Source organism: Hyperoodon ampullatus, assembly GCF_949752795.1.
Source record: "Hyperoodon ampullatus genome assembly, chromosome: 3".
NCBI classification, from domain to species: Eukaryota; Metazoa; Chordata; class Mammalia; order Artiodactyla; family Ziphiidae; genus Hyperoodon; species Hyperoodon ampullatus.
This window is the reverse complement of record NC_136916.1, coordinates 17,831,028-17,850,371: the sequence shown is the minus strand read 5'-3', so window position 1 is coordinate 17,850,371 and position 19,344 is coordinate 17,831,028. Positions and strand designations below refer to the sequence as shown.

The following is a 19,344-nucleotide window of genomic DNA, read 5'->3' as shown; positions in this document are numbered from 1 at the left end:
AACCTTTCAGAGCAATAACCACACCATGAAAGAGTTGCAAGATAAATGCTAAGGGCATTTTGCAACGTGATCCTTGGATGAAGAACCACTCTTTGGTGTTTGGAATCTTATCATAGAACTTTTTTGGAAAAGCAAATGACTTCACACATAAACTATATCTGTTTATGCCTAAGATGATCTGAGATGGAAAATGATGATATAAGCAGTAAAGATAGGTGTGTTCTTTCAAAACATTTAGTCAGTCCTTGTGAGGAGACTGAGGATTAGCTCTGAAGTTTTCAATCGCTAACGGGAAGAAGCAGCTTTGGCTTTAAATGTGGTATTCCGTTGAGGATGTCTAGGTTTGTTCTACTCCGCTCCTCACACACAAGCTTTTTGTGTTCTTGATAGCATGCCAGAGCAAATGACAGTTCAGTCACCTTAACAAAAGAGATGATATATGTGTATGTGTGTCTGACTTGCAATTACAAATGGGAATTTTTTTCTGATAAGGGTTTTCCAAGCTAAGTTAAAGAAAGTACAGTTTTTTTGTTTGTTTGTTTTTGTTTTTGTCTAAATGTTTTCTTTTCGGTTTCTTGTTCTTTCTTTTCTCTCTCACATCTGGGCCTCTCTTTCTGCTCCTGCTAGGTGATACCATTTGGGGCTGTTAAAGGCTTCATGTTAAAATTATAATTTAAAAATTGAATTCCAGGATCTCTGCGTCTCTCTGTCTTTTGATGGCAAATCATTAAATTTATTCAAGTCACAAAATTCTCTGATATTACTTAAGCTTTCCATGATTGTAAGCACTTTGAGAATGGAATGTCCTCAAGCTCAGTTAGTTTGTTTGTTAGTTGATTATCACAATGACTCCCAGAACTGATTAAGTCCGAGAAATTTTTAAAAAGGACGTTTAGGTAGATGAGTAGGGCTGTACCAATAGTTGGTAGACCTTTTAAATATCTGAGATGCAGTTTTCTTGTACATCTTCTAAATATTGTATTAATTAGTGAGAGTGGGCAACTAGAAACCCTACTGAGTTTTAGGTTGTCTATCCATTCAAAATTGGACAAAAAGCTGAATTATTTAGCAGAGGCTCAAGCTCACTTATTCCATGTCCTGAACAAACTCGTTTGCCTTTGAAAAGTTTATTCACTTGATAGTTTATTCCTGTGGATGTCCAGGTTGGACAAGACAATACATGGGTGTATTAGTTAGGGTTCTCCAGAGAAACGGGACCAATGGGATGTGTAGATATATAGACAGAGATTTATTTTAAGGAATTGGTTTGTGTGATTATAAAGGCTGGAAAGTCCAAATCTGCAGTGTGGGCCAGCAGGCAAAGACCTGCAGAGCCCATGGTGCCGATGAAGTCCAAACGCAGTCTGCCGGAGGATTCCCCCTTGCTCAGGAAGGCCTGTCTTTCTGTTCTGTTTTCTGATTGGATGAGACCCAGTCACATTGTGGAGGACAATCTGTTTTATTCAGAGTTCACAAATGTAAATGGTAATCTCATCCAACAACACTTTCCAAGTGGACACAAAAGTAACCATCACAATGAAGTAGTGAATTTACCTACAGGCTATCAGGCCTTGACTTACCAAAGTGCCAGTTTCTTCTTTGGGCTTCAAAGAACTATGCAAACCTGCTTAGGAAGGCCCCCAAGAACTCTGGTAAGATCCATGTAAGAATATAATTGTACATAAAACATATTCAGAGCTACTGGATAGAAGTAGGGCTTTAGAAAATAATAGTGTTTAGAGATGATACTAGACCATACGGATAAGACATAAAACATGCTTAAATGTCAAGAATTCAGCATTCATTCTAAGAGTTAGTGAGATCTCCCTGTAGAAACTGCAAGGATACATTGAGGAGATTTGAGGACCCTCCCTGAAGATCAGGAAGCATCTTGATAAGCTAACTTCAGACAGGTTATAATCTTGATTTGGAAATTTAATGAGCTAGTCAATAAGCATGGTCATAGACTTATTAAACTAATGGTTGTGGTATATCAAGTAAAGCCTACCATGTTGACCCTACTGTAAATTAAGAAAACAGTTGAAGGAATTAAGAAAACAGTCCCATTTACAGTAGGATCAAGAAGAATAAAATACTTAGGAATAAATTTAACCAAGGAGATAAAAGACCTGCACACTGAATGATGTAAGACATTGATGAAAGAAATTGAAAAAGACAAAAATAAATGGAAATATATTCCATACTCACAGATTGGAAGAATTAATATTGTTAAAATGTCCATATTACCCAAAGCCATCTACAGATTCAGTGCAATCCCTGTCAAAATGCTGATGGCATTTTTCACAGAAATAGGAAAAAAAAAACCCTAAAATTCACTGAAACCATATTGAATCTATTGGATCTCTAATAGCCAAAACAATCTTAAGAAAGAACAAAATGTGGAGGCATCACAATTCCTGATTTGTCTGTATTACAAAGCTATAGTAATCAAAACAGTTTGATACTGGCATAAAAACAGACATATAGAACAGAATAGAGAGCCCAGAAATAAACCCACACATATATGGTTAATTGATTTATGACAGAGAAGCCAAGAATATGCACTGGGGAAAGGGTAGTCTCTTCAATAAATGGTGATGGGAAAACTGGACTGTCACATGAAAAAGAATGAAGCTGGTCTTCTATTGTACACTGTGTACAAAAACCAACTCAAAATGGATTAAAGATTTGAATGTAAGACCCAAAACCATAAAACTCCTAGAAGAAAACATATGGGGTAAGCACATTGACATTGGTCTTGGTGATGAATTTTTGGACTTGACACCAAAAGTAAAAATAAACAAATTAGACTACATCAAATACAAAGACTTCTGCACAGCAAAGGAAACCAATGAAATGAAAAGACAACCTCTGGAATAGTAGAACATATTTACAAATCATATATCTGATAATGGGTTAATATCCAAAACATACAAAGAACTTACAACTCAATAGCAAAAAGATAAACAATCTGATTAGAAAATGGGCAGAAGAACTGAATAGACATTTTTCCAAAGAAGACATACTGATGGCCAACAAGTACATTAAAAGGTGCTCAACATCACTAATCTGCAGAGAAATGTAAATCAAAACCACAATGAGATATCACCTCACATCTATTAGAATGGTCATCAGAAGGACAGGAGATAACAAGTTGTGAGGATGTGGAGAAAAGGGAACCCTTGTGCGCTATTCGTGGGAATGTAAATTGGTGCAGCCACTGGAAAACAGTGTGGAGTTATCTCAGAAAGTTAAAGATAAAACTACCATATGATCTAGCAATGCCACTTCTGGGTATTTATTCAGAGGAAAAGAAATCTGGATCTTGAAGAGATATCTGTACTCCTATGTTCATTGCAGCACTTTTTACAATAGCCAAGATGTGGAAACAACCTAAATGTCCACCAGTGGATGAATGGATAAAGATGTATGTGTACATATATATATATGTGTGTGTGTGTGTGTGTGTGTGTGTGTGTATACACACACATACATGTTATGTGTATACATATATATATATATTGTATATCACTTACCTGTGGAATCTAAAAAAGCCAAACTCATAGAAACAGAGACAAGAATGGTGGTAGTGAGGACCAGGAGAGTGAGGGAAAAAAGGAGATGTTGGGATTTCCCTGGTGGCGCAGTGGTTAAGAATCCGCCTGCCAATGCAGGGGACATGGGTTCGAGCCCTGGTCCGGGAAGATCCCACATGCCACGGAGCAACTAAGCCTGTGCGCCACAACTACTGAGCCTGTGCTCTGGAGCCCACGAGCCACAACTATTGAGCCCACGCGCCTAGAGCCCGTGCTCCGCAACAAGAGAAGCCACTGCAATGAGAAGCCTGTGCACCACAACGAAGAGTAGCCCCTGCTCACCACAGCTAGAGAAAGCCTGCGCGCAGCAATGCAGACCCAACGCAGCCAAAAATAAAATATAAATAAATAAATGTATTAAAAAATAAGATGTTGGTCAAAGAGTATAAACTTCTAGTTATAAGACGAGTAAGTTCTGGGGATCTAATGTAGACCATGGTGATTATAGTTAATAATACTGTGTTATATACTCAAAAGTTGTTAGGAGAGTAGATCTTAAATGTTCTTGCCACAGAAAAGAAATGGTAATTTTGTGGTGTGTTGGAGGTGTATTAGCTAAGCTGTGATGGTAATCATTTTGCAATATATAAATGTACCAAATCAACACTCTGTGCACCCTAAATTTACAGTGTTATATGTCAAATATATCTCAACAAAGCTGGGAAAAATAGTCAAATCAAAGCAAATAAGGAGCCCCAAATGGGGGACTGAATTATGGTTTGTTACGTCTTCATCCAAAACTTTGTATAAGTTATTTGGGATAAACTGATCATCAGACATTTCTTTAGGCCTGTAATGTAAATTAATTTCAATATCCTAGATAACACAGATGAAAGAGTACAAAATTCTCTAATTTGAGTTTTTGTTGAAGATTTATACTGTCACACACTAATCATATGCTGACCTTAATAGTTTGGTTTTGAGCATCAAATGTTGCTATTACCACAAAGAATTTTATAAAATGTGTTCTGTTTCTAGTGCTTTAAATATTCAAACTTATTTTAAAGTCATGACTCAATGAAATACTTTTCAATTCAAATGACTCAAACTTAGTTTAAAACAATCTTATTCCAAGATTGGGATAGAATAATATTTTCATGATCTTACAAAAATAGTAATGATTTTGTATAGTGAATCTCTATCAGTTTTTAGGGGATTCATTTGAAATTCCCTACTTCTACTATAATAAGTTAAGGATTTCCTAATGTTTGGTGTACTTTCCTTTGGGGAACATATCTTAGTTATTTTTTATTGTCCTACTTTTGTAGTATAGTGGTAAAAATTAATATCTTTAAAATTTATTCTATGATATTTTTTGTTATTGAACTCAAGTTATTTTAAAGATTATGTTGGTAGTAATGTCTGTTTTTAAAATAAGAACTGTTTTAGATATAGCAAAACTATTCTGGATTGATTACTACGTGCAGTTTTTATTCTAAAACATCATGCTGTCAGAAAAGTTTTAAGAATAGCCTAAGGAGCTCCAGTATACCCTTCTCCCACATCCCCCGATTGTTAATATTTTGCCACATTTGATATGTAATTGTCTTCCATCCCCCGCTTTCCCCTCCCTGTAATTTTTCCTCCTTTCCTTCCTACTATATAAGTTTTTTCAGAATTGAGATAAATTGTAGACGTAACTCCCCTTTATCTGTAAATCTTTAGTGTGTGTACTAGATCATAGGGTAGTTTTATCTTTAATAAGAACAAGGACATTTTCTTATGTAATCATGTTTAGTTACCAAAGCCATGAAATTAACATTGACTTAACAGTGTTGTATTACCCGTTGTCTCAGTTAGTGTCCTTCCTGGTGTGCAGATGTGAACGAATGAACGAATACATAAGAAACAAATCCTTTGGATCACACCTGGCATCTAGTTGTCATGCCTCTTTAGTCATTTTTAATCTGGAACATTTCTTCAGTTTACCTTTTCTTTTCTTTTTTCTTTCTTTCTTTTTTTTTTTTTTTTTGTGGTACGCGGGCCCCTCACTGTTGTGGCCTGTCCCGTTGCAGAGCACAGGCTCCAGACACGTAGGCTCAGCAGCCATGGCTCACGGGCCCAGCCGCTCCGCGGCACGTGGGATCTTCCCAGACCGGGGCACGAACCCATGTCCCCTGCATTGGCAGGCGGACTCTCAACCACTGCACCACCAGGGAAGCCCTGCTTTTCACTTTTGAAGAGCAAATTACTTTGAGAATGTCCCTTAATTTGGGTTTGTGTGACATTTCTTTGATTGAGTAAGGATTTTTCTGGCTTCACATTACAGATTAACAACTGTACAAAACCTTTTTTTTTTCCTCAGAATTTGTAGCATCAAGCAAAAACATTTTAAAATTCTTTAAATGTTATTTATTTTACGTCTACTGTTTAAATCAGAAAAGAGCACAATAAAGCCAGATGTGGCATTTTAACTTTGCTAATAAGAATAATTAAACTATCAACACAAATATCATGCATAAACATTCATCTCACATATGGGATAAATTAAAATATATAGCTTAAAGAAACTGGAGGGTTATTCCTTTATGCAAAAAAATAAACACAATAACTTCTCTATTTAAAAAATCCTCCTCTTGATTAAAACTGTAAATGGTTGTTATCATTTGTCTGCTCTACCTGCATATTATTTAATCTCTAGATATAGAATAAGTGTATTTTCTCTTTAACTTGTATGAAAACAGGTGTTAAGTGTGAGAATATGATGGCATAATTGCTTTTTAAGATCCATCATAAGGTTTTCCTTCCTAGCCTGTCATCCCCATCCCAGCACTGATCTCTGCCCAACGATTATGTTTCGGCCACGTAATATGATCAACTTTTACTTCCTTGTTACCCATTTTGCAGATTAACTGCAAACTTAGAGTGGCCTGTGGGCCAGCTGTCTCCCCTTAGCAATTGGGGCTTGTTTGGAGAGGAAGGAAGACTGGGCTTTAGTGCTGATCATTTGTGGCTGTTTTTCTGTCTCGCTGCAGATATGTGTGTATCTTTTCTGCTGTTCTGAGGATAGCTGGAAAGTAAACAGCTTTCATACTGCCCATGCAGTAGGTTCTCTGCTTCTAATATGCTTAGCAAAAATGCCCTGTTTTTCTGGATATAAGAAGGCAAAAATGCCAATGGAGTAATGGCCAAGGGAAAACATGACAGGTTGCACTGATAGAAAATCACTTGGGGTACATACATGTCTGTACATGAGGGACATAATGTGCACTTGAGTGACGTTCATGTCCAAATGGCTTGAGGAGCAAGTTAAAGGGAAACAAAATATTTATCATGTTTCCTTAGAAAGAACTTGACTCAAGAAACAGTTGAGATAGTACAGAATCTGGATGGAGTAACAATCGAAGGTGATAGAAAATTAGCTTCTCCTTTATATCAGAATGAAGAGATCCCCATATAGTAAGATTTTGGAAAAATTCTCTATAAAGTAGCCTTAAAAATGGTTTTTAAAGAGCAAATTTTTTTAAACATTTTGCTGCCAGATAATTAAGTTCTCAAAGTTGGAATTAATTTCAGTCTTATGTCAAGAGCCAAATAGATTGATAATGCAATATCAAAGGAAAAGTACAATCTCTCACTTAAATGTTTTTAATGATAATAATGACTTAAGACTTGATAAGAAAGCTGAAAAAGAATATTATTCCCGTCTGCTGTTTTCATAAGAAATGAAACTTTCCCATGGAGAATACAGTCTCCTTTAAGACAGGTTCAGAGCAGGGCACGTCAGGAAGTGACTCGAACTTGATTAAAATTTCTCTTCATATATTCAGTCAGCTCCTTATCTTGATTTTTCAAGTAGAAGAAAAATGAGAATTTTAAGCCTTTGTAAAACATTATGGTAATGTCAAAATCAGTAAACGTTAAAAAGCCAAACAAGATATAAATCAGTAAGTGACAATTAAGAACCTTCCAGATTTGAGGCAAATAAACGTACTGAATAATCAGATCTAAATGTGCCCAGTTAAGGACTATCTTTGGTTTCCGTGTCTTTTCAAGTGCAACTTTCCCAGGAATATAAATACTGATTCTGATTCACAGAGTGAATTTTGTCTTTCAGTTACTTCTGAATTTAAAGTAGGAGGGGCTGTAGCATGTTTTGATACTATTTTGTATTTCAAACATCAGAAATAGATTTTATATTGAAGTAGCTGTATCCATTCACACAAGGTCTTTATTTACTACTCTTGAATTGTTTTGAACCATATGGATGAAAATAAAATTTTAAGAGCAAAACAAGTATATAAAGATAATATAGGGCTTCCCTGGTGGCGCAGTGGTTGAGAGTCCACCTGCCGATGCAGGGGACGTGGGTTCGTGCCCCGGTCCGGGAAGATCCTACGTGCCGTGGAGCGGCTGGGCCCGTGAGCCATGGCCGGTGAGCCTACGCGTCCGGAGCCTGTGCTCCGCAACGGGAGAGGCCACAACAGTGAGAGGCCCCGTGTACCGCAGAAGAAAAAAAAAAAAAAGAAAAGAAAAGAAAAAAAAAAAAGATAGTATAGTAAATATGATGTCAATAGTAAATATGTCATAGTAAATATGATGTTAATATTTTGATATGAGTATTTAATGTTTATTTCTCCCAAATCCATGGATTTTATTTGAGCTGTAATTATTCTCTAGGAATATTTTAAGTGTAAAAAGGCTTTTATAGGGGCTTCCTTGGTGGCGCAGTGGTTGAGAGTCCGCCTGCCGATGCAGGGGACACGGGTTCCGTGCCCCGGTCCGGGAAGATCCCACATGCCGCGGAGCGGCTGGGCCTGTGAGCCATGGCCGCTGAGCCTGCGCATCCGGAGCCTGTGCTCCTCAACGGGAGAGGCCACAACAGTGAGAGGCCCACGTACTGCAAAAAAATAGAAAATAAAAAAATTTAAAAAAGGCTTTTATAATGGGCAGGTATAGGCTTTATTTTGATTTTGATACTGAAATGTATTTACTTTGTATAGTTAACATACTATCCCTCTGTATCTTTTCAAGTTGTTCTTTCTGTAATATTCTTTATTTTATATATATAGTTTTCCTGTTTTTAACATATTAATGATTTTTTTTAAAACACACCTTGTCCTGATAACTGTGAGGCTATCTTTTGAGATGGCACAAAGAATGTGAACAGTGAATATTAGTAAATTAGAAACTTTAAAAAATCATGTTATTATGGATTTGGAGATTTAAAAATAACGTATCTTTTGTATTATGATAATATTTTTAAAAAATCTCTTACTGATACACTCTGTACTTCCAAAAATTATTTCATCTAATTGAGATATCTGAGATTGCATGTTAAATCTCCAAATTATTATTAAAAATTAATATTAAAATGATTTTATCATTATTATGTTAATTTTGATAATTATTAGAAAATTTTAAAAAATGTGTTGAGAGACAAAGAAAAAAACTGAAGTCTACCTACATTTCCATTGCTCTGCAATAGCTTTTCATGTGTGTAATTGAACATTCTTTAAAAGTGCAATCTTTAAAGGATGCGTTATATTCCAGCCTAATTATGTACTATTAGATGTTGAACCATTAGATGTTGAACCATTCTTCAAGTGTAATTTGATATTTCTAGCTTGAATGAATAGGTGGATGCTGGAGAAATGTTCCAAAATTACAAAAAGAAAAGGAGAAAAAGTTGTAGGACTAGATGAGGCATTTAGTTGTGATTCAAAGAGCTTGTGCCACATGTCTGTTACGTGACATAAAATGAAATGCTGAATTTGATAAAGAATTCTGGCCTCATCTATTTGGAGATGGCCAGTGTAGAGCTGGGATCCCTGAAGAGGATTACAGAAGGCAGATGGCTTCCTCTTCCGGCGTCCGACATTTTTATATGTTATCTCACTGTCTTCCATCAGGTTATACTTGAAGCATTCATTTCCTCCCTGCTGTTTTAGGGGAGCTGAGCAAAAGTGCGTGTGTCTCAAATGTGTCGGGTTCTGCAACAGTCTCCTTATGCACTCGATGGCTACAATTTCGAAGTCAAAGCCGGCATATACAACTCTTTAATTAAATATTGCTTGAATAATATCCCCAGCTGTAGATGTATCATACAGTACTGTGGAAAAAAATTTCTCTAATGTTGTTTATCTCTACTTTGTCTCACAGATGTCGAAGTTATTAAAACTCTCTAGTGACTCTCTGAAAATGAATACCGTTTTTTCTGCTGACTTTGTATCATCAGGATTTGTTACTGTTTGTGAATAAAATGATGCACCCTTAGTGAACATTAAACTATTAATAACATTGAAAATTCTAGTGAAAAACAAGGGAAAAATGACATTTATTTATTTTGATTTCCTGCTATTACTGTTTTTCTCCTGTGGTTTAGAATATATAAAGAGATTTTCTAAAACCCCACAAAAAACAAAAAAACAAACCAAAACTCTGAGTCTACATGACTTTAGTCCTTCTGCTACATTTTTTTCCCTATATTTCTCAGAATCTGGTTTAGGTTTGTTTCAATATTGAAACAAGTACCACATAAAAATATTAGCAGCTGGTTCCAGGAATCATCTGGAGGGGGTGCAGATGCGCTGTTATCATGGATCTTGTTGTGGAACTTTGGTGGAGATACTGTGCCTGTTATGATTAAAGAACTGCTCATTAGCAGTCCTTAAAAATAACAGAAAGAAATGTTGGAATATAATGCACGATTTTGTTTCCTGTTAGAAAGCAGAAGATGAGGATACTGTTCTCACACCTGATGGCACCAGGGAATTTCTGACGTTTGAAGTTCCGCTGAATGATTCAGGATCTGCTGGTCTTGGCGTCAGTGTCAAAGGTAACCGGTCAAAGGAGAACCACGCAGATTTAGGAATCTTCGTCAAGTCCATTATCAATGGAGGAGCAGCATCTAAAGTAAGCAAACGTCAACATTATCAAGCTTATGCTCATTCACAAAAATGTTTAATTACGGCCCTATTCTTATTTTGGAAACATGGAAGCAGTAGGGACGAATTCTTTCCTCTACCCTCTTAGATTCTGTTTCTGTGGCCTGTGAATTACACTGATAAAAGACAGGTTAACAGGAGAAAATGTTTACAAATTTGATTGATGGGGGCTCCACAGGAAAAGTGAAAACCTAAAGAAGCAGTTAGACTTGGAAGCTTATATACCATTTTAGCAAATGCTGATAAATTGTGGAGTAGGGATTAGACAAAGAAAGAGGGTTCGGACTTCCAGGTGTGGTAAATAGTGGGATGGTAAATGTATGAAGGAAACCGATGGTAGAAAAGGCTTATTTTGTAGGCTCATCTCAGTGCACCTCTGTCTCTGGTGGTGAGGGTCATTCTCCCCTTCCAGGTTTTGGAGAAGAGAGGGGGCACCTTCACAAGGAGAGCTTTATGCCCACATTCAGCCAGAAGCAGGGAGGTCAGAGCCCCCTTCCTGTGTCTGCCATTTCTCAGTTGCCTTCCGCTAAAATAATCCCCATGCCAAAGTGGCGTGTTTTGGGGTAGCGTATTCTGATACCCTGTAACACTTAAATGTTTTCTGTTTTCTTCCTAATACCCCATACATGATCAAACAACTAGTGCAATCTCAGTGATCTCTCACTGAGAGGAATTCATATCTTCGACTCCCCGTTTTTGGTCTCCCAGAATTCACAGCCCATGGTCATTACAGTGAAATGGAGATATCTCTGCAAAGACTTAGCTCAGGTTCTGGCACAGAGCTAACCTACTGGAAAGGTTACTCTCTTCCCCTCCCCTCTCATCCCCTCCCATGGGTCACTTCTCCTGTTTCCCAGTCTAGAGAAAATTTCCTGGCTGTCTGTGAAGGGGGCACTTCTCTGCAATTGTCTAATAGCCAGGAGCTTTTGATGTTGTAAGTAACCTCTCTGGGTGTAAATAACCTCTCTGGGTGTCTCTGGAAGCAGGAAAGTAATCACTTTGTGTCCTATGAATTAGTATGCTATTTTGGTAAACAGATTATGATAATGACTTGATTTACAAATGTATAAATGATTGAAGTAGACACAGGCTGCAAGGGCCGCTTACACATTATTATGCTGGTGTTCAATTGGGCATAATCCATTAGTATTAAAGCCCTTTTCTTTTTCTTTTTGCTTTGTTTTTATTTATTTATTTATTTATTTAACGAAAGGGAAAGCAGCTTCTTTTATCACAGACTATTTAATGGCACTTATTTTTAACCTGCCTCCTTCCCAGGATGGCAGGCTTCGAGTGAACGACCAACTGATAGCAGTGAATGGAGAATCCCTGTTGGGCAAGACAAACCAGGATGCCATGGAAACCCTCCGGAGGTCCATGTCCACCGAAGGGAACAAGCGAGGAATGATCCAGCTCATTGTGGCGAGGAGAATAGCCAAAGGCACCGAGGTAAAGAATGAGAAAGACAAAAGGCATCTGAAATGGTCGTAGGACCGAGTTCTTCCCTAACATTGGGCCAAGAATGGCAGGTCCAGGGGCTTTACCTTGAAAGACTCTCAATTATCTTTGCTGGCTAGAGTTTATTGTACTGTCAGTGGATTGTGATTTGTTTTCTTAATTCTGTGATCAGAATATCCCTAAGTGTGCAGTAATATTTCTATTGCCACCTCAACAGATAACCCTGGGATCTCGAAGGCACCTTTAGCTGGGTTCAAGAAACAGGGCCACGCCTTCCTGCTCAGAGCCCGCACTTCCTCTTCTGTTCAGCAGTGTTGAACCAGGAGGGAGAAACATTGAAGTGATTGCTTGTTCCCTTGCTTACCTAAAATGGGTGCCTCTTGTAAAGCCCCTCACAGGGGAGAGTCTGTTTCTCCTGTGACATTGTCAGAAGTGTAAGCCCCCCTTCCTACCCCCTGGCCCCCTTTCTCCTTCACTGTAGGGCTGAGTATTTTCCTCCGGAGGGGCTGCCTTTTCAGTGGTATCTCCTGCATAAAGCCACAGTGGGTTCTGCACATGTGCTGCCGTCTGTAATCAGGCAATGGGTGGGAAGGTTTCCTCTCCCAAAGGGTGTGAGCATCTGTCTTCCCAAATAGTAAAAACATACCAAGTAGACTTGCATAGCGGGGCCTTTGAGAATTTAAAGGTAATTATATACAGATTTGTTAATTAATATTAGAACCTGAAAAAAAGTTTTTTCAAAGAATTTTTATAAAGTATGTGCCACCTCTAGAAAACAGGTGGGACCTGCTTGCTGAAAGTATAACGTTTGTCGTTTTTGTTTTTATTGATGCTCAACTCCTCACATTTTTAAATCACCTAAGAGAAAATGATAAGCAAATGGTACAAACTGGAAAGTATATCTAAACTGCTTAGGTGTTTTTCTTAATTTTAAAATCTGTGTTTAATATATAAAGCAAGCCGTCGATGATGGCTCATCCGATCCTTTAATACAATAGGATTTTGCCTTGAGCTCAGTGGGTAGTCAGTGGAGAGGTGACCAGTTTTTGAAAGTTTACTGACCGTAGACTTATTTTTACACTTGTTTTTATTTTCCAAATGGAGAGTGGCTTAATGCTAATTAACAAATTAGTTTCCACAACAACAAGAGAACAGTGTCACCTTAAAAACCACAGAGTGGAAAACTGTGGGAAGTAAAATATTTACTTTCTTATTATAAATATAAATGCTAATCCCTCAGGGTAGGCTACTGGATTGGCTTTCTTTTTTTTTTTTTTTTTTTTTTTGTGTGTGTGTGTGGTACGCGGGCCCCTCACCGTTGTGGCCTCTCCCGTTGCGGAGCACAGGCTCCGGATGCACAGCCTCAGCGGCCATGGCTCACGGGCCCAGCCCCTCTGCGGCATGTGGGATCTTCCCCGGACTGGGGCACGAACCCGTGTTGCATGGGCAGGCGGACTCTCAACCACTGCGCCACCAGGGAAGCCCCTGGATTGGCTTTCTTGAATGATAATTTTTATTGGTTTCCAAATCATTAACTGATGTTTTTTGTTTTTTTATAAATTTTATTTATTTATTTATTTATTTATTTATTTATTTATTTATTTGGCTGTGTTGGGTCTTCGTTTCTGTGCGAGGGCTTTCTCTAGTTGCGGCGAGTGGGGGCCACTCTTCATTGCGGTGCGCGGGCCTCTCACTGTCACGGCCTCTCCTGTTGCGGAGCACAGGCTCCAGATGCGCAGGCTCAGTATTTGTGGCGCACGGGCTTAGTTTCTCCCTGGCATGTGGGATCTCCCCAGACCAGGGCTCGAACCCGTGTCCCCTGTATTGGCAGGTGGATTCTCAACCACTGCGCCACCAGGGAAGCCCAACTGATGTTTTTAATGTAAGTCCTCCAAAGAGCTATGTGAAAAATTCTCCACAGTAAGTTCACAAGACACATTGTTCTTTATTGGGTCTTTTTCAAAAATGGAATAATTTCATATACCCTAAGACTGTATTCGTGTGACAGATGTTCATTGAGCATCTACTACATTCAGAAAATAGGTTAGATCCTGGGGATCTGGTGGTGAATAAAGACAGATGGAGTTCCCTCTCTGGGCGTTCTCCTGGACAATAGATCATATTCTTAGTCTCTTTAAAAACAAACTAAAATTTCTCAAAGTTTTCCTTTAGAGAGAAACATTGAAATGTTATAGGGGGACTTAAAGTGTAAGAAACGGACTGCAGGGCAGCATCCTGAATCCAGACGTGTTTTTGTCTGGCTCAGGGGGTTCCCTCTTGTTCCCCAAACAAACCTGTACCAACCTGAAACTGTTTTGATAAAAGCACTGATTTGATCCCCTGTTGCCCTATAAAACACATGGAATTGGAATCCCACTGCAATATCTCTGTCTCATTCACTTCTGCATATGAATTTATGTGAATGAAAATGATTTAAGTAAGGGAACAGAGGCAATAGGCAGTAATAGACTTTAATATTCAATATTCTTTATGGTATCATTTTCATACATTGCTGGTTATTACTATTTCTTAGGATAGAGTAAGCTCATAAAGCAATTATGTCAAAAAAAATCTTATCACGAGTGCTGTGCTCTCTTTGTAATACCAGCGAAAAGCCTTTTGTACTGACAGGGTTTAACTAAAGAATTCCGTGAAGACAGAAGAGCTCATTTCAGCTTCCCATAAGTCTTAAGACATGACTTTGCTGCTGTTGTATTTATATATTACCTTTGGAGAAACATCTCCCTGAATTACTGGGAGGGTACGTGTAAATTATGTTACCGTAAATATTGATATAAGCATAGGGTGTCTTGTCACGGATGAACCTCAAGCCAGAATAACATGCTGAGTTCTCTCGTCCTGGGTCCATCTGTTAGCCGTGTGGTCCGGCCTTTGACAATATCACAGAACTATATTTTACTAACTCATCTTTAAATCAAGGGTTTGCGTACTTATTTTCAAGCTAGAGAAGATGAAAATTCGCAGAAGAACATCTTTTGTGCTTTGTCACATCTTCCCTTGCCCTCTTCTATATGTGGGAAGTGCTGTCTGTTATCTTAGTATGTTTTCTTCAAAATTGGCAACTCTCGGCACGAAGTATCATCTTCCCTTGCACTTCCCTGGTCTTTGTCCCCATACAGCACATTTGAGATATTTTCTAGAAGATGCTTCTCAATCCTTTCCACTTCACTTCTCAGTAGTCTGTGAACACTGCCTCGTTCTTGAATCCTTTCCTGCCAGCTCTCTCCGTTTTTCTCCTGCTTCACTCTGGCCCTCTGTCTCCTTTAAGGTTGCTTTCTTCTGCCTGTTGCTTTTTTGGTTAGTATTCCTCAAGGCGTTTTCTGGGCTGTGTCTTCTTCCGCACATGCTCCCTGGGAGACCCTCGTTCCTTGGTCTTCAGGTACCACTTTCCTTATGATGAATCCCATGGTCCTGTTTTCAGCTCAGGACTCTACTCTAGTTCCAGATCCCTCTGTCCAGCCACCCATGGAGATGTCCACTGGTATGTCTCTCAGGCACCTCTGCTTTTTCCACCAAAACCCATTCCTCCCTCAGTTCTTCATCTACCTTGTCCTCCATCCCCCCGAGATAGCTCCACTGTTTCTTTACTTGTAGAAGCTGGAAATCTAGGGTGGCTCTGACCTCTCAAATGCCTTTCCTGTCTCTGTCGCCTCCTCCTCTGGAATCTTTCTCTCCTCCTTCACTCCTCTCCATCCCCCTGCCCTTACCCCATCCTCTCACCGGGCTCTCTGCAGCAGCTCCCTGAAGGATTTCTCTCTCAACCCGTTTTGTCTACACAGCAGTAAGCCACATCTTCCCACAAAACAAACTGATCATGTCACTCCCAGCTGAAATCTCTTCGGGAGCTTTCCTTCCTTTCCAGGATGGGTGCCAGTCTCCATCACGTGGCCACTAGGATGTGCACAAACCAGCCCCTGTGTCCACCAGCCTGTCCCTTTCACGACCTGAAATTTCTCAGATGTCTGATGCTGCCTTTCACCTCTGTATTTTCCATTTGAGTCAGTTCTGCTCCTTGTTCTAGCAAAGTCAGCCTTTAGGTTTTAGTATCCTCTCTCCAAAGCCTTTCCGTAGCCCTGGGTACTCACCTTCAGGCAGCAGCTGTCACACCATCATGGTTCCTCTCTGGTTTTCTTTGGTGGGAACTGCAAATTCTGAGATGGCTGGGACCTTGTTCGTCTCTCCATCACTGGGGTCCAACCCAAGGCTGACACCTAAACATGGACCGAATGATGAGGGAAATAATCTCAGAGAGTCAAGCCTTTTTAGAAGAAAAAGATTAACTTAGTTACTGTTAGGCACTGAAGCTCTAACAAGGCAAGGTAACAGAATTAATATTTTAGCAGTGATTCTGGATTTCCTTCACTTTCCTTAGCTCTAATGCTCTTACTTAAGTATTTAAAAACATTCTGTAAGCAGTAATTGTTTCTTTAAAAAAGAGAGAGAAAAGAAATGCCTTTCCTTTGTTCTGTGCTCCTGAAGGATGGATGAACTTTTTTGGCATCTTTTCCATTGGAAAGAATACGTAAAGCAAGAGGCAGAAACATTGGTATCATTGCAAAGGACAAATTTGTTGAGGACTTGGAAGGAGAACTTTGGGAAATGGGTATTGAAAATCACCTGTGTAGGAGAATTATGATAATTCTAAATGTTCCAAGGAAATTAGTATTTGTAGGAATTACTGCAATTTAACCTGGTTTGCAGTCACTTCATTATATCTTTGTTAGACATGATTTCATATAAAGCCTGCCTTGGTACCAATAGAGAATAAGACCAGGTAAGTTTTGTCTTAGCCCCCATGCTGAGGAATTGAAGAAATAAAACTTTTTATTTCCAGATAACATGATTTCTTCGTAAAAAATCCTAAGGAATCTACAAGGCAATTACTTTAGAACAAGTAAGTGAATTTAGCAAGATCATAGGACAGTAGGCCAATGTACAAAATCCATTTTATTTGTATGCACTAGGAATAGACAGTTTGACAGTAAAATAAAAATCAATATCATGTACCGTAATATCAAAAATCATAAAATACTTAGGGATAAATTTAACAACACAGGTAATCTCTGTACTCGTAATTCTATAAAACGTCACTGAAAAATTAAAATAGACCTAAATTAGTGGCGTGATATATGATTAGCAGACTCAGTATCACTGAAGTATCAGTTCTCTCAAATTGGCCTATTGATTTAATAAACTCTCATTAATCATCCCAGCAGGAATTTTTATAGCAATGGGCAAACTGTTTACCAATTGGGATGATTAATTTTTATATTATTTATTATTAATGTTATATTATTATTAACATTATTTAATTTATATGAAAATCTAGAACTGGAAAAACTGTTCTAGGATGAAAATATCATTGGTTGCTTTTGGGCGGGTTGGGATTAAATTCCTTCACAATTTAGGAAGGAATTTAATGAGGTGATGGCAATGCCCTTTATCCAGAGAGGGGTGTACGTTACATGGGTTTATCAGTTTGGCAAAACTCACTGAACTGACCAAGGACTACTTTAAAATGAATTCTCTCTCTACGTTTAATTCTCTTAGAAGGCTACATTAGAATAGGAAGGGGCCTAAGGTATCGTTTATGCTTCTCTTTATTTTATATATGAAGAAATAAATACAGAGAGGTCAAATGAGGTGCTTAATGGCTGCAAGGCCAAGGTAGTGGCAGAGTAATTTATTTTATTATTATTATTTTTTTTTGCGGTACGCAGGCCTCTCACTGTTGTGGCCTCTCCCGTTGTGGCCTCTCCCGTTGTGGAGCACAGGCTCCGGACGCGCAGGCTCAGCGGCCATGGCTCACGGGCCCAGCCGCTCCGCGGCACGTGGGATCTTCTGGGACCGGGGCATGAACCCGTATCCCCTGCATGGGCAGGCGGACTCTCAACCACTGCACCACCAGGGAAGCCCAATGGCAGAGTAATTTAGAAGCAAGGTGTCCAGCCCTCTTATGCACATGAGAGGGTCTGATTGCCTGTGAGGGTGGGGTTCAGGCAGTTGATACTCTGGCTGTGTTGGGAAGAGGTGGACAGTAAACCCATGAGTCCCAGCGTCAGGCAGGCCATCGCGTTCTGGGCCTGCCACATCCAGGCTTACTTCACCCTCTGGTCCGTGCTGTCAGCCTCATGGGAATGTGAAAGACATTAGCTGTGGTTCTGCATGAAAGCAGAACCTGGAACTGAACCCTGTAACTCTGGCCACTCTTCTCCAAAGAAAGCTAGACCCTGTCTTACTATTCATTGTCCTATGTTAACTTGTCCTTTGGATGTTAGTCCTTTCTGCAATGTGTGATTGTAATCTCTATTAACTTTCTTTTACTTTCAGCCTTGTGCTGTGCCCTTAGCTTTAAAGGCCCGCTTCCACATGGGCTATACATATAAGATCTCTAAACCGATTTAAGGAAACTCTGAGTCATTCACTCAGAAATGAATTTATTCATCCAATTATTCACCCAGTGCCTGCTCTGTGCCAGGAATTGGGGATAGAATAGAATAAGCTTATAAAGACTGAAATATCGGATAATAAGATCGTGCCAATTACTAACTGGGACCCAGTTTTAGGTTTGCTGGAGGGGATTAGGGCCATATCTATGCCAGCTTTTCACCGTTTCTAGTTGAGATGGTGGGATACATTTTCTTTATGTGAAAGACATGATTTGACCCACTATTGCACACTTATAACAACTTGAGATTTTATTAAGCCCCACAGATATTGTATTAGTTTTTTAAAAGAAACCAATATTTTACCTTTTCCTAGGAAGAGTAGGCCAAATGTATAATATGAAGCATATTCATTGGACAATATCCAGTTCTTTGTTATTGAATAGCACTTATTACTTTCTGATTATAAAAGCAATATATGGGGGCTTCCCTGGTGGCATAGTGGTTGAGAGTCCGCCTGCCGACGCAGGGGACGCGGGTTCGTGCCCTGGTCCCGGAGGATCCCGCGTGCCGCGGAGCGGCTGGGCCCGTGAGCCATGGCCCCTGGGCCTGCGCATCCGGAGCCTGTGCTCCGCAACGGAAGAGGCCGCAGCAGTGCGAGGCCCACGTACCGCAAAAAAAAAAAAAAAAAAAAAAAAGCAATATATGATCATTTGAATATCTTTTTAAGAGCGTACTACATTACATTGTTTTTAGATATGGGGTAATTCCCAATTTTTATGTCTTTGTAAATGAAGTTCTGATAAATATTGATCAGCATGAATCTTTATGATTCACTTAACTTATTATTTTGTGAGGATAGTGACCACAAAGTGAAATAAATGGCTTGGTCACAGAATATAGGATATTCTTCGGCCTGTGACATATATTTCCACATTACTTTGGGAGGAGACTGTATCACTTTATGCTGATCCCCAGTATGAGTTATCTTGCTGC

The 19,344-nt window shown here is 39.1% G+C and overlaps 1 protein-coding gene across 1 annotated transcript in view; it reads left to right on the top strand.

Annotated features, from left to right (window-relative positions):
• The window catches only part of PARD3 (par-3 family cell polarity regulator), a gene marked incomplete at its 5' end in the record, with an annotated part of 523,272 nt that overhangs the window by 258,225 nt on the left and 245,703 nt on the right, over positions 1–19,344 (top strand). Inside the window, 2 exons of the mRNA XM_079699052.1 lie at positions 10,263–10,451; positions 11,762–11,932. Of these exons, the coding sequence (XP_079555178.1) occupies positions 10,263–10,451; positions 11,762–11,932 (360 nt within the window). The remainder of the gene's footprint in view (positions 1–10,262; positions 10,452–11,761; positions 11,933–19,344) is intronic.